We start from the raw sequence: 23,487 nt of genomic DNA, 5'->3' as shown, positions 1-23,487 counted from the left end.
AAAATATCAACATATATTAAATATTAATATAATACAATAATAAAATGGTTCTTTTTCTTTCATTCTATATATTTTTATAGTTAGCTGTGGACTTAAGTCCTTGCTAATATATATTTCATGATTTAAAAAAAACAAAAAGTTATCAGTCACTAAAATAAATGATATGAAACATGAATATAACAGTGTTTCAAGACTAATTCAAGTTGAAGTCAATTATTCACTAGAATATATTTCCTAAAATAGAGAAGCTCTTTGTTGCATAATAAATATGTAGATAGATGTGTTAGTCATGTTTGTCTTTGCTCTTAGACCTATTTGCTGCTTTTCTTTGTTTTGATTTTTCACAGAGAAGTAGATTACTCAACTTCCCTTGTATTAATAAATAGCTTCTGGTTAAGCTGGGCCAGGAGGTACTAGGAGACTGGAAGGTGGAGGGAAGGGATAAAAGGCAGGATCTTTTTCCCTATCTTGGTCATCCTCAAGGCTGTCTCCAGAGTGACTATGCCTCCCCTGTGGCTCCTCACATCCTCCCTTCACCTCTTTGTAGGCAGCCCCAGCCAAGGCCTAGGTCTAAGTCCTGTCCAAGATTGGGCACTTCATTCCACTTTCCCTCCACCTTTCAGAGGTGTTAGTAATTTTCTGCTGTTGGTAATCTCTGGTGGCCATACAAGCCCTGTTTGAATTCTCAGCTTTCTCATGCTCTGTCTAACCAATGCCTTGCATTAAGTTTCTCTTACTGAAAAATCCTATAGTGGTTGCTTTTTTATAGAGTGCATCCTCACTGATAGAGATGATTTGGTAGGTACAAGAAATAATTCCAAGTCCAAGAAAATGACAACAAAACAGCATTATTTGCCTTCCATAATTGATCCATTTGCAGTACCTGATTAAATCCAGAGGCTGATGCTTATACCACATTCCCCAGCGTGCCCAGCGCTCATATAACAGATGTCTGTTATTCTGAGGTCCATGGGTTTTGATGGGCTGGCTACTCTTATAGGCTCCCTGAAACAGATGAAATAACAAAAATTAGGATTCCTTCTCCTAGGGAAATTTGAACTAAATAATAACTGTTTTTTTTCTCTTAGAGAATAATTTAACAACTTATTAAAAGCTTCAGAAATTGTAAACTTTAGCCCATAACTGGAATAATGTAATAGATGCCTTTATATGTCTTTTTTTCATTAAAAATTCTCTGACAGTTCCATAAAATCCTTTATTAAGTTACTTTTTTTAAACCAATGGGATTCATTTAACTTAAAGTAAACTAGACTTTAGGCTTCACTGTTTGAAATTTAAGGTCTTTTAAGAAATACAATATCTTCATCATCACTGAGAGAAATTGTTGTAATCTTTAGTTCAGAAATTAAAAGGATTATTTTGTTCGAAGAAGTGATATAGTCCCAGCAAAGCTTTCTTCCCTTTAAGAAGCTAAGGAGGAGAATAAGTAGTCATTCAAAAAGTCCAAGAGGTTTCAGCCACCAGTGCTAGTCATGTATTTAAGTAGTAGAATCATTAAAATTTACTTCAAATAAGGTATTCCAAAAATTAAAGGATTTTCAAATTTTTTACATCCTCTCTAAAATCTGTCCCATGGGCTGCAATTATACAGACTATATAATATTTCTTATAGAGGAAAGAGTTCCCTGAAGCCTGAACTTCTCTGCTTTTAAGATCAAGAAAGAGGACAAGAGAAGTGGTGATTATATATTTTCTGAACCCAAACTTGAGACACAGAGTACGATAAAGTTCCTCACCTCACTGCAATGTATGAATCTGCTTTTATGAAACATTTGATGATAAATGCCTGAGGTGATTGATACTCCAATTGCCCTGATTTGATTAATACACATTGTATGCCTGTATCTAAACATCACATATACACAAGTATTATGTACCCATAATAATGAAAAATAAAAAATTAAAAAAAAATTAAAGCAAGTGGACTTATGCCTCAGTTTCCTCACCTAGATGACAGGGATAAGAATAATATTAATGATACCCAGTATGGAAGGGTTTTATGAGGCCAACATGGTTAGTTCCTATAAAGTGCCAGGCACATAGGAAATATGCAATTAGAGTTAGTTATTTATGTATATAAGATATATTATAGCCATTGAAAAGTATGAAACTGTCATCAGACTGTTCCCAGACAACCAGGGCTGTTGGTTCCTATGAGGTAGAGGACACTTTGAATCGCGGCTTGCAGGTGCCTCAAGGTTGCAGTGAGAGGCAGCTGTGGATGCCACCTCTCTTGTCCTCTAACAAAATTGACAAATTCATTAGGTAAGGGTGGAAGTACAGTTAAAGTGCAGCCCGAGAGTTGTCTTCCCCAGCGTAGCTCAAGGTGTTTAAACCCTAAAGACTAAAAGGCTTTTGAGGTTTCAGATGCAAGACTTTAGAATACTGGGTATACCACTCTTTCAGCTCTGTTCACTACTTCAGTCAGCCACATTATTCTGGCTTGACAGTGATATAAGATGGGCTGCAAGGGAAAACTGATCAAAGTGAGCACTCTTGTTTACTCACATATTTTCATGCCTTTCCAAAGGATCATGTACACTCACTGATCCCTGCCATCCCTGAGACAGGACCCTCCTCCCACCAACACGCTTTCCCTGTTTCCAGTATTCATAATTCACAATTGATAGAATTATTAATTCTAGAAATATCTTGGGCAAACCCTTTCTCATATATATGTGAATATATATACATACACACATATATATGTATTCTTTTTCTTTTTCCTTTTCATGCCAAATTCCATTGGAAATTCATTTCTCTCCTCTCTAGCCATTGTCCTTTTTGTAAGAAAAAAACCAAATCTCAACTAGGAATGAAAATTATGAGATTGGCACTCATTTCTTGCATTAAGGAAGAAGAAAAAAAAAATCCATAAACTATGAAGTGTCCTTAATCAAATTATCATCAGTGACATTGTCTCCATTTCCTCTGAGAAAGCCTTGTTTTATTTCCCCCTCAAGTAAGTAGCATTTAAAATCAATAGAAAATTCCTGAGTCCTTTTTACTGACTTTCTACTTTGTTTTACTTACTATGTTTCACCAGTATTGTTTTCTATTCTTTTTGTGTATGTGTTCCATATGTTAGTATTTCAATTAAATTATAAGCAAAAAGGAAAAATGACCATTAGTTACAACCTACTTATAATATCCCAAACTTCACACAAGAAACTGTCAAATGAACTGTCAGAACACAGCCTAATTACGCAGAGAAATTTACCTACACAGAGAACAATCCAAACCTTCTTTTGCTACAGCGGCTCCCCTAGGGCCTTAGGTTTGCCACTCCAGACACTTTACCACTTATGCTTATGTGGTATTTGACATGGTGTTTAATTTATCTGAGCTTTGTTTCTTCATGTCTAAAATGGGAATAATAATAATATTTACCCCTCCAGGGTTATTGTCAGAATAATGGAAAATATATGCACAGGGCCTGGCACATAAAACATACAAACGTATTACCTGTTATTATTATTCCTATTCTTACTATAAGTAGGTATACCATAATGAATATAAACGTTGGAGGTTGGCTTCCTGGGTTCAAAACTGTGCCTTTCTTACCTTTCTGTACCTCAGTTATCTGTACATAAAAGAGTTAATATTATTGTCTATCTCAAACAGTGTTTCAGGGATTAAATGAGATAATCCATATAAAACATTTAGCTCACTGCCAAATAGGAAGTACTCGATACATTTTTCTATTATTAGTTATACCAGACTGCAAATTTCTCAAGTAATATGTCCTATGATGTTGTCCTTCTATTCTAACTTTATGAATAGAAGAGCGATGGTTTTTGAAAGTTCAGAACTAAAACCTCTAAAGAGCCCATTCTTACTTTAAAATATGAAATTTTCTTAAAGAAAAAAGTCAAGAAGACAGGGGAAAAGGCAGGAGAAGTTAAAATTGATTGAAATGTCATTGATGGTGGGCAGGACCTACCACAGCTTGCATCAGGCATTTCTATTTAAAACTGGCAGGGAGGCAATAATCTGGCAGAGAATCAGGTAAGAAATGGGCTATTACAGGCTTTTGCTGTGGGCTGATAGATTTTCAGGTATCCCAGGGTAGTAGGCACAAACCGGGCAGGTGCCCTGTGTGGAGTGGTGTGGATCTCAAGCTGGAGCAAGAATGGAGCTCTGTGCTGGAGCAGAGGGCAGCAGCCAGAGCATCCAGGATTGTTGGGATTCCAAGCATGAGGCAAATTGCAGAAGGATTTTGGAGCAGAGTCACAAGTGTGCAGCCACAAGATTACCATGGGGACTCAGAAGGGCCAGGGCCACTTGCTGACTGAACACTCTCGGGTATGTGCAGCCAGACTGAAGTGAAAACAATGGGATCAAGCATTGAGCATGAAAACCATTTTTTAAAATGAAAAATATATTTCACAATTACCTCATGTGGGGGAAACGCTGCTATATACGAGCCATTGTTTATAAGTTTACGGATACCTGGAAAGAGAAGAAAAGGACGGTTCTTGAGTTAGTTTAAATAAAAATTCCCTCTGAAGCAACATAAATATACCTGGAACAACAAATTAATTTAAAAATTTTAAATAATCCAAATGACATCCATAGCCACCTCGCCTATGAGGACAGTGAGATATTTGATATCTTCAGGCATCTTGTATTTTTCACCCTTATAATTAAAACCATAGTTTGTTTGTTACCTATTGTTTTCTACTTATCTCTATGTAAACTTTATAATTTTTTTTACTTTTTCTAGGTGAAATATTCTAGATTTTCTTTTGTATTACATGTTGAAGCATACTGCTAAACACTCAAACAACATAGAAATTTAAAAAGTTTAAATTAACTGTTATTTTTCCTTCCAGAGGTAACCTCTAAAAAGTATCTTACATAGTCTTCCAGATGTTTTTTCTTTTTATATATTTGCATTTAGGAAATAGAATTACATTAGACTTATTGTTTGTAGATATCTTTTGAAGTTAATAAATAGAGAACTAATAACTAATTTTCAATCTCCATGAGTAAAGGGTCTATGTCAGACATTTTATATAAAATATAGCACATAATAAATGCTTGATAAATTCGTGTAAAGAGTGAATAAATGTCACATAATTTTCAAAGGATTCATTATAAATGGATGCAGCCTAACTTATTTGTCCACAGTGGTCAATATTTAAGATATTTCTAGTTTTATTTTATTACCAATAAAGCCACAATGAATCAATTTCTACATATATTCAAATATTTTTGAATACATATATTCAAAAGTCTGATTATTCTTTGGGATAAATTTCAAGAAATAAAATTTCTGTTTCAAAGTGTTTGCACATTTCAAATTTTGACATGTGGCCAAATGCCCTCAAAAAGGTTTTTCTTTGTTTGTTTGTTTTACTGAAGGGCTGCAAAATAGAATGTTTATAGAGTTTGTGTTCAATGTGCTATACACTCATATTTAATGAATGAAGGCAAAGCTTCAGTTGTTCAAAAAACAATAGTTCTGGGTATAAATAGTATCAGCAAATTCTACTTTCTATATGTTTTTAATTAATGTTCTTACCCACTTTTGATATTCCATTTTCATATTTGGTGCGTTCCAGCATGTGATAGACTATCCTGCTTCGAGTAGCATTGCTGAAGAAGGTGTCCTTATTGTTTATTATAAAGCTGTTAAGATAAAGGGATTAGTTTTAATATTCAAAGAATAGCAATGGTTACAAGTTCCACTAAAGCTGATGCATATGAAGTATAATAAATCAGAAGAGAAACCATCCTCTTTTTAAAAAAATCAATTGACAGAGAAAAGGAATTACTCATAAATGATATAGGGCATTATGAAATATTCATTACAGTATCTTCTTTCACTTTATATGGAAGTCTAGGTGTCCTCCTATTTCTTGTGTAGCATTAGAACAAGCAAAGAGTAGATTGTCCACTGCCTCCCATAAATTTTGTACTATCTTATGCAATGTATTTCCAAATAGAACACATTAAAATTTGATGTCATCCTCATACCACACTTTCCAATCTAGCTTATCTTGTTTTCAAAATTTTAACAATGAGCAACAGTCCTCCCTCCCCTTTGATGTCCTATGTTGTCCCCATGTAGGAAGAGTAGCAAGTGGGACCACGTGACAGCCAATGATGTAAAGAAAAAACAGGTGATCCCAAGAGGAAAGGAAGGGTCTGATTTGCTTTATAATATACTGAGAGCCCCAAAACAATGGAAGTGTCCTACGACTCAGACACTTCTGTTTCTAGTTGCTTTCTCTCTGTGAATGATAAGCCACCATTTCATCAGGCACGTAGTCCTGAAGTATTAGGTCTTCTGTGATCTACGCTTCCTCTTCACCCTCCATATTCAAACAGTTGCCAAACTAAGTTACTTTTCTAACTGAACCACCTGTGTCCAGCTTTGGCACCAGCTCTTTATATCTGAGTCTTATTGTCTCTTGCCTAAGTTATGAGAAGAGTGTCCTAACTTGACATCCAATTTCTCACCTGACTTCTAAAGCACAGCTCCAATCCTTAGAACACTCCTCTACTTATAAGCATGTCAGCAGCTCTTCGTGACGAGCATAATTAAATTTATTATTTTCCTCCAAGGCTCTCTACAAGTTCACTCCAACTTACTCCTCAGTTTTATGTCTCATAGTTCTGGCTTCTTGTAACTGATCATCTGTCAAATTGTATAATTTATCATAACCTTAAAATCCTGTGCTTATTTTCCTTTGGATTTTTCTCTGTTTCTGATACCTCTTTCGCCTCCTCTCCCCATGTTGCTCCATATTTTTACCTGTTAAAAAGGGCTGTCTCCTTCAAAAAGGCTTCCTAGATCCTCTACTTTGGAAGTGGCTCTCTTTTTCTTATAAAATGTACATTTTAATTATGCCTTTCCTAATACATTGATTTTACTCTGTCTTGTTTTAGATTTATTTGTACATCTGTACATTTTACTAGACTCTGAGTTCCTCCAATATTTTATATTATGCTTTTTATATCTGTATTCTTACGTACCAAATTGAGGGTTCTGTTAATTGTAGGTAGCAGAAGGAATGCTTACCTGCCTCTTTCACCATGAAATTGATTTAGCATACCCTGAACAAATATTTCTGAAGCATACAAATTTCTTTTATTTTTTTTTCATGGAGTTACATTATGCAGGGGATGAAATAGATAATACATAAATAAATAAATAACATAATTTCAGATAATTGCTAGGAAGAAAAATGAAACAGCATAATGACATAGACAATGACTGGGACAAGGGGACTCTAGGTCACGTTTTCAGAGCAGGTGTCTCTGAGGTGGTGATGGTTGAGTGGGAGCTGCATGGTAAGAAAGAATATGCCGTATGAAGATCTGGGGGCAGAGCATGTCAGGCAGAGAACAGCAAGAACAAAGACTCTAAGCTGGGACTAAGCTTGAGCTATTGATGGCTAGAACCAAGGTTTATATGGCTGGAATGAGAAAATGGTGGTAAGAAAAATGCAGCAGATGAAGTGACAGTGCTGGGCAGGGACTACAGCATTCTTGCTCACAGAGTAGATGGTAAGAAATTTGAATTTAAAAAAAAAGTACAAATGGGGAGCTATTTCGGAGTCTTACATGAGGCAGTTGTGTGTTCTGATTGATATTTTCCAAGGATCACACTGGTTTGGGGGATTTAAAAACAAACAGCAGAATGTTTTTTATCTGTTGTGCCACAGATCCTTAAAGGTCCTGAAAACATGCAGCAGAAAGCTGAAGGAGCTTCCATGAAAGTCCGACCTCTCTATACCTGGCAGTCAGTGGATTTCTACCCCTCCCCCACTCTCATTCTAATAACTGGCATTAGAAAGGATGCTCCTAGATCCACCTGCAAGAATAAGTAATAGAATAAATGGAATATTAGGAAAGAGACGGTTTCCCATTTATGGCAGGCTATGTTACATATCTGATGGCCTGGAATGCTGTTTCATCCATCTTTTCAATCTCCCACATTTCAAAATATAATTCAATCCAGAATGGTGTACAGAAAAGTAGGCCCTACAGCCATAGCCCTTTAGTAAACTGTGCATTTTTCTATCTTTAGGTTCACTCTATTTAATTGTAAATTTACATTTTTGTCTGCCTCATTAGACTGGTGGTACCATGAAGGCAGAAACTTTGTCATAATCCCCTTTATAACTTCAACCTGTGTCAAGTAGAAACTCAACAAATACTAGTTGAATGAACACAAGAACAGATATGTAGGCAGGTAGGCAGAGAGAGAGCCATGCAACAGATTCCTAAAAAATTCTCACTTACCTTAGTTTAATAAGAGTAAACTAAAATGGATAACTTAATTAATAAATATATGTATTAAATGTAATATGGCTATAATAATTTATTAATTAGAATTAATTAATTAAACATGCTAATTAGTAACAATTCTGTTATCACTATTGTTATTTTAACTGAGTGACTTACTATCATTACAGTTATTTTGAAAGAGTTGGGAGGTAGACTACCAGCCCATGGGTTTACAATTCATTACTCATTACTTGAAAGTCTGTAAATCATAAAGTTGATAAAGAATTAATAATGTTCACTTAGTGTTATTCATAAGTTAAGTGTGCATTTTTATGAAGTGATATGTTCTCTGACTTATTTGGTAAGCAATGGAAATGGTCCCAAGCATTTTTATTCTATAAACGAGACCCTAATATTGAAAAGTATAAAGGCAGGTGGGCGGAAAAAAGAGATGGAAACTCACTGGTGAATCCGAGCACGGCTGAAGGGACCAGTATAGCAGTCTGACTCCCCTAGGTTTGGAAAAGCGGACTTGTCAAGAACCATTGGGTTTTGGGCCATCCAGTTTTTGATTCTTCTAAAATAACTTTGCACCCTGGAACAGCGTCACATTTAAAATCACATTAAGTTGTATTCTAGAACCATGCCGACCATCCACTACAGTTCTCTTAAGGACCAAAGAAAGATTTCCAAAAAGACATGCACATACATACACCCACCACCACCCCACACACACATGCACTCCTTATGTTCCCATGCAAAAGAAATAAATAGCAAAACATACTAAATCCTGCCTTTGTTTAAACTGTTTCAGGGCAACCACATTATCCTCATGAAAAAAAAAAATCTTGTGGCAAATATTTAAGAATCATCATACCTAAAGATGGTGGTAGGAAAGTGTTTTTAAAAAGCAGCACGATATATTTATTAAAGCTGTGTGTATATGTATCTGTGAGTATATCTCTACATATATAAACATAGATTACTCCCTGATTCTTTGGGAAAAAAAGCAAAGCAATGTGTCTCTACAAAAGTGGAGGCTGAAAAGAAATAAATGGCTATGACACTCATTCAGTGGCACTGGGACTCTCAAGTGTGACAGAAACAGGAAGGGCTTTTAGTCAAGCAGAAGTGGGTTAAAATAGAGCTCTGCATTTCACTGACTGTGTGACCTTGTGCAAGTTATTTAACTTCTGGCCTCAGTATATTCCCTCATAAAATAAAAATAATAGTGACCTTGCTGGAGAATTGCAAATAGGTGTTTTACTTTAAACTGGATCATTAACGAAAAGGAAAGTTGAGGCAAGGAGCCTTTGCAGTACTTTTAGGACTCTTAATGGGCATATGAACTACCTGAATATCTTGTTAAAACGCAGATGCTGATTCAATGGCCTGGGGTGGGGCCTGGGATTCTGCATTCCTAAGTAGCTCCTAGGGGATGCCCATGCTGCTATCTCCACTGACTATACTCAGCATACTTTGAAGTTTAGCACAAACATCAGACATATATTAAAAGGACACTATTTTGAGAAATCTGAGATTAGGATACTTTGGTCCCAGTTTTAGATTATAGTCATAACCTAGTTCCATGGTGGTATATATCTTGACTGAAGTCATTTATTTCACAAAGAAAAAAAAGGAAAGGAAAGAAAGAGATTGACTTCAGAGATTGCTTCTGAATATGTAAATTCTGAATTACTATAAAAATATTTACTACAAAAAGGTAATATTTATACACTATGAATTTCTATCTTGGACTTCCTCTGTAATAATAAGTCAAAGTAGCAGGATGGAATATTTTCCTAGACAAGTACAATACATATCAATATTTGTTTGGCCAACTCTGCTTGAACTTCAGAAAAAATTTAGCACAGCAATGGATAAGCAGCTAATATTGTACTTTTTTTTCTTTTGCTAGAGACAGGGTCTCACTCTGTCACCCAGGATGGAGTGCAGTGGTGTGATTATAGCTCACTACAGCCTTGAACTCCTGAGCTCAAGCTGTCCTTCTGCTTCAGCCTCCAAGTAACTAGGACTACAGATGCATGCCACCACACCAAGCTATAATTATTGTACCTTAGGAATTATTTTTTTCAAGTCTAATATGGTAAAATTATCATGTGTAATTTTAAATATGTATCAAATCCTAATGTAAGTTTAGCATGTGACTGCCTAGATTTTTTTTTTTTTTTTTTTTTTTTTTTTGCCAAGTAAGGTTATCATTTAGATGCCAAATTATTTTTGTTTTTGGAGGGAACAAATATTTTTTTCTAGCCTAAATTAATAAATAAGTAGTATCTGAGGATTCATTTTGCTTCTTCTTGTTATAAAAACAGACTCTAACATCACAAAATACCACCATAACCCAGAGGCCAGTGTACTGACATGTAGAAAACATTGAATAGATTATATAGTAATTACTCCAGCTTTTTAAATTTAGTATAGTTGAAAAAAGCAGTGGGGTAAGAGTTGGATGATGAGTGTCTAGTGCTGAATTAGACCGTAATTGAAATTAGGCAAAACATTTCCAATCTTGGAGCTTCAGGATCTTCATTTCTAGAGCGCAAGTAATTCCATGTGTTCTCCTTCATTAGGTGGCTGGGAGGATAAAATAAAAGGAGGAAGTCTGACCACATTTAGAAAATCCTGATGGGCTACAGCACCCATGGTCTTATTAGCTCTGATAACATTAAAAACAAACTGGAAGTTAATGTGAATTTTTAAATATTTTTTTAAAGAAATGCAATAAAAGGGCTTTTAGACCATCACTTATGTTGTTAACAGAAAATAAGCATTATCTATTCAGGCTTTGCACACACACTTCCTGTGGAGGAGTAAATATTGTCTGATGGTGAAATGTGGTCAGTCTGGATTTGAATACTAGAATGCAAGGATCTAGTTTATTAATTTCTTTGAGCCTTACTCAATTTCTTATCTCTTAACTGAAAAAAAAATATTTTAAGAATTAAATGGATAATGTATGACACCATGGCACACAGCACATGGTAAGCACACAATAAATGTTAATGATAATAATGACAAGAAAGAGTATTACTGCTACTATTTCTATTAGTACAACTACCATCACCAAGCCACCAACATAATCTAACACATTATTTACACTCTGTCAAACCTCTACTGTAGTGGACGTCTTGCAAACTCAAGATTTTGTGGCATAAAGTGAAGATGGCTTCTAGTGGAGCTTTAAATTCCTTTGCTAAAATCAGGGGAAAGCTCAAATAAATTCTAGGGGAATTAAAAATAAATCTGGATTAAAAGGTCAAAAGAAGTTGATTAAAGCAGAAACTCTGCCAAACCAGCTGTGAAAGCTAGGGCCGGGCTGTGGGTGCGGATGGTAAGGGAGTCATTTATTTTTTCTGATCCGCAAAACCAGCTACTCTGTGCTGCCTTTCTTGCAGGGTCATTTTGAAGATGCTTTGATAATTGAATGTGAAAATGCTTTGTAAATGAAAGATAAATTGCAGCTATAGTAAAACTACAGCCATTTCCTCTCAACCTGCCTGGAGAAATGATGATCTTTAAAAGCAGGATAACTGCCCGTGCGTTATGTATTCTGTAATGTTTATTGGTTAAAATTAACCACATACAAAATATTTTCCTACTTCAAGAAAGGAAAAGCACAATTAAAACTATATGAGCATATTTTATTTCAATTTCCCACTTTCCAAAATATCTACAGATTGAGTTTTATGATTTTTACCATTCTTTTTTTCCATTTAGTAAGTCATATAAACGCCTTTCTTATTATTCCCTACTCCTTCCCCCATGCATCCACAGGCAAGGAACTATTTATAAAAGAGAACTATTTAAAAAGTAAAATGTAAAGCAGTAGGTTATAGTAAGGTTCAAGATACTTTAATAATCATTTGGAATAACTGATAACTGAATTTTCATTTCATGAACTTAAACAAACATTAATACACACAAAAGATAATAAAACATGACACATGATACAGTATTCATTTTCTAGTTTACCTTTACATTTGATCAAATAGAAAAAACATTTTTCAATTATTAGAAATGTTGTTTCTTTAGGATTTAGTATATACACATTTGTTATGCATTCTAAACACAAGTTTACTCTAAAACTAAATTATGATAGTTTTATAAAAATAGACATTTGTTGTGATCTTAATATTAAGGATTTTGTAATTCTGCAAGTGTCTGAAAGAAAGAGATGCTTGTTTAACAGAAAATCCATCAATTATGTAGTAGCAAAATCTCACTAATACTGTAGCAACACACTGAAGTGAACTCAAGAGATTTTATCAATCATCCAATATTAAGCAGGCATACACAGAACAAAACAAACAAGCCTTGCAGTTGTAAATTTATATACTGTAATATTCCAATGACTTTGATTTTATTATACAGAAATGACTTTGAAAATTTGCTACATAGACCAGGACCAAATAACCACATGGGAAATGATGAGGGTTTGTTCTAAATGATAACCGACAGAAAGACATGGCTTGGCTGAGAAGCATCATTGATTAATTTTTAAAAAGCCATTTAATACTAATTCTTTAATATTCATTCTAATTTCAAGATTTTTTTTCTCCATAACTTACTTTTCTCATCAGCCCATACTACCACGCCTAAATTTAATATTTTAAAAAGACCAACCATTCTTCTGTTCCAATTTATAAAGTTTGAAATTACATTCAATTTTCTTTGGCAAAGAAACTCTATTGAATCCTGTCCTAAAATGGTCTGGTTATTCGCACTATATGGTTTTTCTAGCTTTTGTGTTATTCTGACTTGTAACATCCTGCAACATTATTCACTGGAGCATATGCTACCATGTTCACATGTTTTGTCTTTTTTAATTGATTCTTTTGCAATGAGCAGGAAAACGGCCAAGTGTAAGAAGACTTTTGTTTGGGCATTCATTAAATGGAAGCTCACTTCCTCCACTTAAACAGTGCCAAGGTGATTCAGGTGGAAGAATACCTTCTGTCTCAGGTTTATAGTTTGATTAATTCCTTTTCCATAGCTACTCATGTTTTGAGATGAAGCTCTTGCAAAGAAGTTCATTTTCAATACTAAAATAAGAACATCAGCTTCAGGTGATACAGTAAGAGTAGGTTTGCAATTCAAAAGATGCTGTATGGCCTTGGTAAAACACTTCATGACTCTGGATGCTAAGTCTTTACCACTTCTGTCAAATAAGAGAATTGCACTGAATGATACAGAAGGTCTTTGCTGGGTCTAGTGTTCTATTCCTCTAGTGGTTCATCATTTACCCATTGATCCTGGTTTTATAAATATTTTTAAAAGTAAAATCTCTTAAGATGCTAACTTGCAATTAAAATCCTCCTTCTATAATATTATATCATGGGAGGATTCTAAAAATGGCAATGGTAAATAGTAACAAAGAGATGATCTGATTTTAAACATTGTTTAGTTTGATGTAAGTCATTTTGGAAATCCTTTTAACAAATCAATAGAATTTTTTCCCTAAAATTTACAACTGCAGAAATGGATAACCGAATGTTTTCTTCTTTATTTTTTTTTTCAAAATGAAAAATTGGTCATAAAGAAATTATGCATCACCCACCAACCTGCCCATTGATTTGCTCCTCCGGTCAGTGTAATAGCATTTTTTCCTGAAAAATAGTAGAAATCAACTGAGGAAAGTCATGGGAAAATGAAGTGAAACCAGTGGGTGACAATATTCAATCATATTCAGCATTGCCATATCTCAAGTTCCATATGTGTGAGAAACTTAAGATGTTAAAATAAGCCAGTATAATAAGAACATTGCAGTTACAGTGTTTTAATTTCCATATCTAAGTTACTAATAACAAAAACACTTCGATAAATCCATAGGCCACTTTGAGATATATTATTTTTAATTCTATTTTTGAAAGTCTGTCTTCTGCCACTCAATGCATACTAACCAGATTATTTGCTTACAATTTATAAGTCATTCATTCATGCATCCATCCATTTATCCATACATCCATCTAAATACATAGTGATAAATACTTCTGATTTGCCAAGTAATGGTAAGGTATAACCACTAAAAATTAGAGAAAAAAGGTCTGTGCCCTTCAAGGATCTTCCTTGATAGATGAGGCAACAAGTGATTTGTTATAATAAAGAGTAATAATGTAGAAAAACAGACAGTGCTAAGGAAATCCCTAGGAAGGGGATCTCAATTAGGTGTTTGTTTGTTTGTTTACAGGTGGAGGAGAAAGGAGACAGGGAAACCTTCCCAGAGTATGTGTCACCTGTATTGAACCTCAAAGCGCAAGTAGAAGTAGTCCTCTGGATAAAGTGGTTACACATGGTAGCCTAGTCAGGGGTAGCATATCAGATGGTTATGGGGGCAAGCCCAAGCACTATAAGATGCAGAGAACTGAAATAAATGTGGTAATAGCTAGAGAATATATTGAAAGTTGAGTATAGTGATGGAAGAGGTGGAGGATGGTAAACAAGGCACATATGATGGGGGACTTTACCAACTAATGCTAAAGTTTTTGGATCAAAAGCAATGGAGGAGATAAAAATGTTTTAAGTAGGGTATGCTTAAGTAAGCATGTACAATTTTAGAGAACCTAAAAATTCTGGTGACAGAAGTTAATCTATCACCTAGACTATTTTCGCTACATCCTCATATTGGAGTTCAGAAATCTGATATTCTGGGTCTTCTAAAATGCCGTTTTATCCCCACCACCAAAACCCATTTCAGAGGATCATTAAACTCCTCCATGGTGTGGTATCTAGAAAACAGGGCTAAGAGTCAGGGCAACTGATATTTAGCCCTATGTTATTAACTGCTTAGAAAACTTGAAAACTTTTTGAGGTACCATATTTCATTCCAATCCCTGGTCATACTGCCAGAAAATAATTTTAAAGTTGTCCCTACTTTATTCCAACATTAAACTCAATATGGACTTTTGAGGCTTGCTATATCTATCCTAAACTCACACTTTAAATGTCTTTCCCCTTCATTTTTTCAAACATACACAAAAGATTGTGTACATCCATTGTCTACATACATTATTCAAGCCCCGGGACTCTTTCTTCTGAACCCCCTCTGCGTAGACTGCTTTGCACCATTTATTTCAATGTTGCATAATTGTTCACTGACTTTCTTCTACAAAAGAATTGGTTTCTTTAAGACAGTAGTTTTATTTCATCTGACTTTGTATGCCTGTGCATACTTGACAAATTGCTTGATGGTGAGCACTCGGATGGCTGATGGAATAAATGAATGAGCCTTTGCTTAATTCACAGTTGCATTTATTCCTTTCAATGCCAGAGAGCACTTTACACTTAATAAACATTTATGAAATACAGAAGCATTAAAATATAACCACAAATGTAGAAATTGGTTTAAAATAATTTTCAGCATAAAAAAAATCCAAGAACATGATTAAGAGGAGATAAAGTTTACAACTGTAATTAATTATCAGGTGTGGATATGGTAAGGAATATTATAAAAGCATACAAAGAGGGGCTGAGATTTGGATTATATACTATTTTCTATCTTTATTGCTGGTAATCCAAAATATTTCTCTTAAACAATTTAAAAAAATTTTTAATTGTGAAAATACTTTGGGAGATATAAAGAACAAATGGAAAGAGAAAGTCATACAGGATGAATACTTTTTTTACACTTCTGTAAGAGTAAATAGAAATTAAAAATAAAATACTTAATTCTTCCTGTTGAAAAGGAAAGAAACTTCTCCCTCCCTCTTGTTAAGACATTTACTTAAGAAACTTGAAATTATAAGTACTTTCTCCTGTCTTTGAAATGTATATTAATTTTTTAGCAAATAAAATGGGTCTTTCGTCAGGACTTTGGAGCCCTTTCTTTGAAATGTAAACATCAAGGGAGAAAGCACCCCACCTCCCAGTTTATGTGGGAGGGTAGGACCTAACTTTCACGGATGCGGATGCGTTGTTCCAAGTTGCAAACTGACCTCCTATCATAAAGATATGACAAGTTTTATTTCTGTCTTGTATAAAGCCAATTAACACCCCAATTACCAGGGGAATCCAGGCTGAACTGTGTGAGAAATGGTCTTGTCAAGTTCTCTTACTTAAGGACTAGTTATTGTTTACTTGAGAACGTGTATGCAAATGCAATAAATTATATCAGCTTGGCTATATAAAAAGTGAAGTTTCTTTCTGTCTTTACAATCTCTTCTCAGTGAATTAACTGTGATGTGCACCACATTCTGGTTTAATGCTTATTTGATAATGAAATGGTTCTCTTACTCTTCAATCTTTGTGGAGAGGTCTTCTGGGTTGGGGGGAGATTTTGTTTTAATTTATATTTTCCCAGCAATGTACAGTGTACCTCTAATCCAGGAAGTCAACAACCACCTACAATTGTCCTTAGTTCTGCATCACTCTCAAAATCTCCCCTGGGACGGAAGGACACTATGGCAACACAGCCTGGAAACCTAAGCTCCACTTCATGCAAAGGAAGATCATTCACAATCTGGCAAGGGAATTATTTTTTAAAGCACTTACAAAGAAATGAAACAAATAAATTAAATATGATATAGATTTTTTAATCAAAATTATGAGAATACTAATTATTCCATCATTAAGAGTTCTTTGACATGAGGAATGGGATTAGTGTCCTTATAAGATGATGCCAGAGAGCTAGTTCGCCCTCCTTCCTCCTGTGAATACACAACCCGAAAGAGGGTCCTCACCATGCCGACACCCTCCTCTAAGACTTCTAGTCTCCAGAGCTGTGAGAAATAAATGTTTGTTGCTTAAAACACCCAGACTATGGCGGTTTGTTATGGTAGCTCAAACTGACTAAGACCACCAAGGCTGTATTCATAATTCACTTTTCCATTGAAAGAAAGTATAATTGCATCTTAATAATAGGTACCTGTGTCAAGATCTAAATAAAATAATGCCAGCGATGGATAGCAAAAATGGAATCAATCTTCTGGACTCTTGGTAAGCACCTGTTTTGTGTCAAGTCCAGAGGAGGGGGGTGGAAGATGTGCTCCCTTTTGAATATGTTCTAACACCATGTTCACTCAACCTGAACTGAACCTTAATACTGAAACCTACTGAAATGGCATGATTGTGATATAGGGCTTTCTCCTCTTTGATCTAAAGGAAATTAGTTTTTACATAAATTCGGTTATGATTTTTCTTAGAAACAATGATGTAATCACAGGAATAGGATCAGGCTGATGGCAAAATGTGGAAGTTTTCAGCAATTTTGTCCTCATGTTAGAAAGCAGGTAATCATTTTGGGTGTGACACTTATTTTGCACAGTGTATTGTGTTTACATAATGTAGTCATAGTAGAATTTGTGGGAAATAGAACATTTTGTAAGGATATAGACAAAATAACAGAGAACCACAATCCCACCCATCGGAAGCAATCGTTCTTAATCTATTCTTATATTTCCTTCCAATTGCATTGCTATGCACTTTACATTGTTGAAATCACATTTGATAAATAGTTACATATCTTATATATTTTTATTTAAGTTTTTATTTACTATTTCCCCACAATCATTAAGAAATCTTTGCACCCATTTATTTTATAAATGAATTATATTGCATTGCAAAGGTATATTCTAATTTATTTAAGTCCTCTAATGTTGAACATAGAAGATATTTCAATTTTTCACAATTATAAATTATACTTCAGTTAGTATTTTTCTTTTTTAACTATATTCATAAGATAGAAAATGGAGGCTATGAAAAGTAAGACTCACAAAAATGTTTTAAAGTTTTTTCAGAATATTTTTATGAAGTGTGACTCCAACTATGAACAAAAAAAGTGATTATTTATCATATCTATGCTAAGTTTGAAGATTATTGCTTGTAAAATTCTTTGATAGATTAAAATTGGTCTCATTGTTTTTATTCTACATGAATATGTACAGAACAAACAAGAAGAAATCAGGGAAAAGAGCAAGAATTCTCCCATTATCAGTATATCATTATACATATATTACGATAATCAGTAATAAGTCCTGGTCAAGTATTTCAAAAGACTCTTTAGAAGATTATATAGTGTGAAGATAAAAATTTCCAGAACTCAAGAAATGTAGTTTAGCACAAATGCAAACTTGCCTCGGTTTAATCTCAAGATTAGTTTGGAATAAAGACCTGAATTGAAAGCAGTGCTCTGTAGACTTTATCTAATCATAACACAAATAATATCTCACAGGCCCTTATTTGCTTCTTTCAGGAACCAAGTTTTATAAAATTTACAAATCTCAGGGATTCTTTTTAGAAATCTTACCAATCATTTGTATAAGGTGCTAAAGAATTAAAAAGACTTTTCCTTTGTTAATCTTTTATTTTATTATTTTTTGCCAAGATTTTTGAGTTACTATTTGCATATCTCCTAAATATCATCCTTTAGAGAACTCTTAAACCTTTAGAAGCATGAAGGTGAATTAATTCAGACATTTAATTCTAATATTGCCAGAAAAATTCCTCAGTAGTTGCCAACACTTAATCAATTTCTGATTTATGGGCCATGTCTGTGGTTGCATCTTTCAAGCCTGAGGTGTTTCAAATGACGAAGATGATATCAATACCTTTATGGTATTTTATCTTGAATAATATCATAGAGGCTTGTCATAAAACTTGAGGATGTCAGAATTCTTACCAGAGTTGGACTCTTTCACACTGCCATGTATGAGAAAGTTCTCCGTATTTTTGAATTGCACTTTCAGTGTTCATTTATATTCATTACCTAGAGGCTCTTTTACTTAGCATCCTGTTTACTCTGAACCTTTTAAAACTTCTTAGCACCTAATAATGAGTATAGAGCTCCATATCAGTGTAAATGTTCATGTCTCCAATATGAGTTAATACTTTGCATACAGTAGGAGCACTGTTGAATTTTACTTTGAGAAATGATGGAGAAGATTGATAACATTCTGCAAATAACCCAAGATGCTCAATATAGGGAAATTGATGTCTGTTCAATCTTTGCTTGCCTAAAAGAAGGCCTGAAAATTCTTTGAAAGAAGCAGTCCTCTTGTTACCATTTGTTTCTTGGTACTGAGGACAGAGTTAAGAAACCAGCCTGGTTGAATTGACCTGAGAAACGATTCTTGCTAACCACTATAACAGAGAAAGACATTTTATTTACATAAGGATATATACACTTATAATTCTTGCCTTCCACAAAAATAAAAAAGAGTTCTACCTACCCATATGAAATAAGAAGTGAGATTGATCTTGGGAATTGTTATAAGTTAAAATTGAAAATAACTGTTTTATGTTCCCTCTAGGCAAGTCCACCTTAAAATGATATAAAATGTCCAGGAAATCAGAAAATTTACCAAATTAGGTGAAAAAATTAAAAGGAAAAAAAACTGTCCAGGATAACTGAAATTTTGGAAGAAAAAGCATTTCATTTTCCCCGTAGAAGGGGTTACATTTATTGCTCTAAGGTGTTGCAAAAGACAGATTCATTTTAATACACACTGAGATAGAATGAAATGAAATTTGAAAGTACCTGAAGGGCATCCTGATATTCAGTCTCTCTGCATACTTGCACAGCGTGTCCCATGGAATGTGAATTTTAATAAACATAATATCAGGGCTTGCAATAGCCGGCTGCAAAGGATAGCAAGACAAGCACCATTACTTAGAATCAGAACTGGTGGTATTATGTCAGAATTTGATTTGGGAGTAAGGAACATTGTTCTCTTGGATGTGTATGATCATTGTCACTGATTTAAAAGGAATTTATATGAAAATTCTTAACTAATAAAATCATTGATAAAAATGTAATAATGACATTATGTATAGGAAATAACCACCTGTGTGAATTAGTGCATTTTCTTACATTAATCATTATCAAAATCCAGAGTTCCCACTTAATTAAGGCACTCATAAGCCAATTAAGAATCTAAAGTTATTCTACATAGACACTTTATCATGACCCTCTCCTTCCTGTTCAGAGTGGGTAGAAAACACTGCCAGTTGTCACCAGTAGTTTATTAATTAATTTATTCTTCTACCATGTTTTATTGAGTGACCACTAGGTCATCAACCCACATGCTAGGTCCTGTGATAATCCTGGGAAACAAATGGAGTATAGATCATACAATATTGTCATATTTCCATGCTTACTCTTACCTTCTCATCCTCTTTTACCTGGATCAACAAGTAAATAAAATCCTCCTGCCTCAGCCTCCCGAGTAGCTAGGACTTGAAGTGTCTTTGAACTAGACAAGAGGTTTTTTAGCTGAGCCAAGTATGCATCAGAATTACCTAAGGTGCTTTTTACAAAATGAGGTACTCTGGTCCAATCCTTGGAAATCCCAGAATTGGATTCCATTATTTGAATATTTTGATCATACCTCTGGTCAGATAATCATCAAGATTCTTAGATTTGGTCCAGCAATCTAAAATAATTAACTAAATAACTGATTACTTAGACATTATATATCACTCATGTTCATATTATGCCTTTTAAAAAAAGCTGACACAGATTTACTAAGTTCTTACAATGTCTCAGGCCCACAGAGCAAAAAACAAGTTTGTGGCCATTCTAGCATCCAATTGTGCAGAGCTTATCCTTTATGTGATTATAGGAACTGAATATCTGTAATGGAAGAACCATTATTTGCTTCCATTTAGGCACACCCATCAGGTTAGATGCAGCTGAGCTCCATTTGATTAACATTGTTCATTTAAATTTCCATTACACAGGACTCAATAAACTGTGAATCTTAAAAGCTCAAAAGTAGGGAAGAAATTTATCAGTTTAATTTAAAATTATATATGCTTTAAAATTAAAATGCAAATTTTTTATTTCCATATATTCATATAGCCCCCTATTTTAAATAGGGCTAGTTTCACAGATTTGCCAGAAAAATATTTCTGATTTGTATTACCAACATGTCTAAATAGGATTTAGAGAACCATGTCATTGGACTAATGCTCGAACATAGAAGGCAGCCTGACCACCCTTACCACTGGGCAGGCACTTTCACAGGCCAGCATTTGCCAAAGTCTATTCCACAGAATATTATGGAAAGAGAAAGGAGGTCATTCCATGATCAAGTAAATTTTGGGTTTCTCATTAGAGGACATCTGAGACACTTTAATCCGCATGTACTTGCTAAATATATACAAGCAGGTGATAAAGTATGCTGAATTTCCAAAATTTGGACTATGAATTGTTTTTTTCCTCATAGCTTACTATATTTTGCAAATCACCATGGGAAAATAGCAAAAGATGCTTTTGTGTTAGTACAATTTCCAAAATTGGGCATGTAAAGTACACATGCCTAACAGGTTCTCCAGAAATGTTTGTTCACAGTTGAGAGCACACTCCTCAAATCAGACACTACCCAAAATAATGGTTAATTTCAAAGCTTCACTAGAATCTTTCTCTCTCTATTTCTCCCTCAGTATGTAGTTACCCTATTCATCTTTGGTGAAGCCTGTTTCTGGTTTTATAAGCCTTCTATATTAGGCCTTTGAGCTATATAAGCATAAAGCCAGTAACAACCTATGATTTGGGAAAAACTCTGAAGTACAATGACTACACTAAAAGCCCTGATTTCACCACTATGCAATTCATCCATGTAACAAAAAACACTTGTACCCTCTAAATATTTAGAAATTAATAAAAAATAAGTTAAAAAAGTTTTACTTGATGAATTAAATCTTTTTCTCTGGTAATATAAACTGATCATATTTTTTTTTAAAAACTTTATTTCTGTAGGCTTTATAGTTTCTTTGAAAGATCTGTCTCTTTCCTTTTTATATATTTAAATTGTCCTATGCCTATATATTATTGTTTCTGGGAAGATATGGGCTCTTGTTCAGCAGTTATTTAAAGAGAGAGAAAATGAGGCCCTAAAGATTACAGAAACCTTATCTAGTCCTCATTGGCCCCAGAAGCTGGAAGAGAGACCTCCAATGAAGATAAATGAGTCAGGACTCAAACAAAATCAATCTATACCAAACTGGGATGCTCTGCATGCAGAATTATTAACGACTGAATAATCAAGACCTGTAGAAACGCACGGATCATTTGCATTCTGTCTAAGGGCTCCATGAAAGATTTGAAAGTGGAATCTCTGTTATGGACTAGGAAGATCCTGGGATGAGAAACAGTTTTTCAGGAGCTGGACCTTATTCTGGTGTGAATGGAGTTCTCATTCTGCCTCAGAGCATCATGATTCCTGAAGCCTAGGCATGTGGGTTGCCAGAATACATGAAGGAGTGACTAGTGTGTATGATGTTGAAAAAGATCTGGGAAGGTTTAACCTCCACGTCAGGAAAGTTTCATATCACCAGGTTGTTCCTGATTTGTTTTACTTTACAGTATATAGAGCCAGAATCTGTTCCCTCCCCACCCTTACTTCACAGCTGCCATCCTGGTTTAAGCCATGATCGTCTTTGGTCTGAACTCCTGCAGTACTTTTAAGCAGCACCTTTGCTCACAGTCTTATCCCCATCAGTCTGTTCCCAGTACAAGGGTCAGAATGAGCCTTTACAATGTAACTCAGGTCATGCCATTTCTCAGAATCCCATTTCATTCACAGTGAAAGCCAAAGTTTTCTCAATGGCCTACACAGACTTTTATGATCTCATCCACAATATCTCCCTAACATTCTCTGCTAGTACTCTTCCTCTTACTCCACCGCCATCATCTGGTCACTTGCTACTACTTGCCTGCCCCCGCCCTATTCTTCTTACATCCTCCCTTCTTTTCCCTATCATATTTTTATCTTCATTTATTTCTGTAAATGTCATGAGAGAAGATATGTTGTTTTGTTCACATGTGTATCCCAAGCCCTTAGTTCTGTGCTGGACACAGAGTAGGCATCTGTTAAACGGATGGATGAATTAACTTATATTGAAAACACATCTTATGTAACATCTAAGCAAGAGAAGATGGAGACAAGAAAACAAATAAGCCTGAACTATTCTGGAAGAGGATGCTATGTCAGGATTCACATTAGCACCACGGACAGCTTGCCTAGTACTGATTATTCATTCATTACTGCCAACCTCTAGGATGTGAAATAATCTACCAAACTTAAATAAAGGGGATACTTTCGGATGTTTCTGCATTATAATGACTATCATCAATGAGTGAAATTCCAAGCTAAGTGCATGCACACACAGCTAGAACATTTCTCATTTTGTATGGCTTAACTTAAAAGGTATATAGAGAGATCTTTATTCACCAGTATGAACTGTCTTCTTTTATAATTTCCTCAA

General features: G+C 34.7%; 2 protein-coding genes across 2 annotated transcripts in view; one reads left to right on the top strand and one right to left on the bottom strand.

The window, feature by feature from the left end:
* The window catches only part of SLC5A12 (solute carrier family 5 member 12), a 174,077-nt gene extending 150,687 nt beyond the window's left edge, over window positions 1–23,390 (top strand). The window contains exon 16 of the mRNA XM_069471202.1: window positions 23,372–23,390. The gene's annotated coding sequence lies outside the window, so the exon portion shown is untranslated. The remainder of the gene's footprint in view (window positions 1–23,371) is intronic.
* ANO3 (anoctamin 3) overlaps window positions 1–23,487 on the bottom strand; it is a 355,086-nt gene that overhangs the window by 92,169 nt on the left and 239,430 nt on the right. Inside the window, exons 7-12 of the mRNA XM_069471200.1 lie at window positions 19,757–19,857; window positions 13,848–13,892; window positions 8,726–8,857; window positions 5,549–5,655; window positions 4,418–4,473; window positions 884–1,005 (exon numbers count right to left, since the gene is read on the bottom strand). Coding sequence (XP_069327301.1) covers window positions 884–1,005; window positions 4,418–4,473; window positions 5,549–5,655; window positions 8,726–8,857; window positions 13,848–13,892; window positions 19,757–19,857 — 563 coding nt within the window. The remainder of the gene's footprint in view (window positions 1–883; window positions 1,006–4,417; window positions 4,474–5,548; window positions 5,656–8,725; window positions 8,858–13,847; window positions 13,893–19,756; window positions 19,858–23,487) is intronic.

Source organism: Eulemur rufifrons, chromosome 6, assembly GCF_041146395.1.
Source record: "Eulemur rufifrons isolate Redbay chromosome 6, OSU_ERuf_1, whole genome shotgun sequence".
NCBI classification, from domain to species: Eukaryota; Metazoa; Chordata; class Mammalia; order Primates; family Lemuridae; genus Eulemur; species Eulemur rufifrons.
This window is presented reverse-complemented; position numbering and strand designations above follow the sequence as displayed.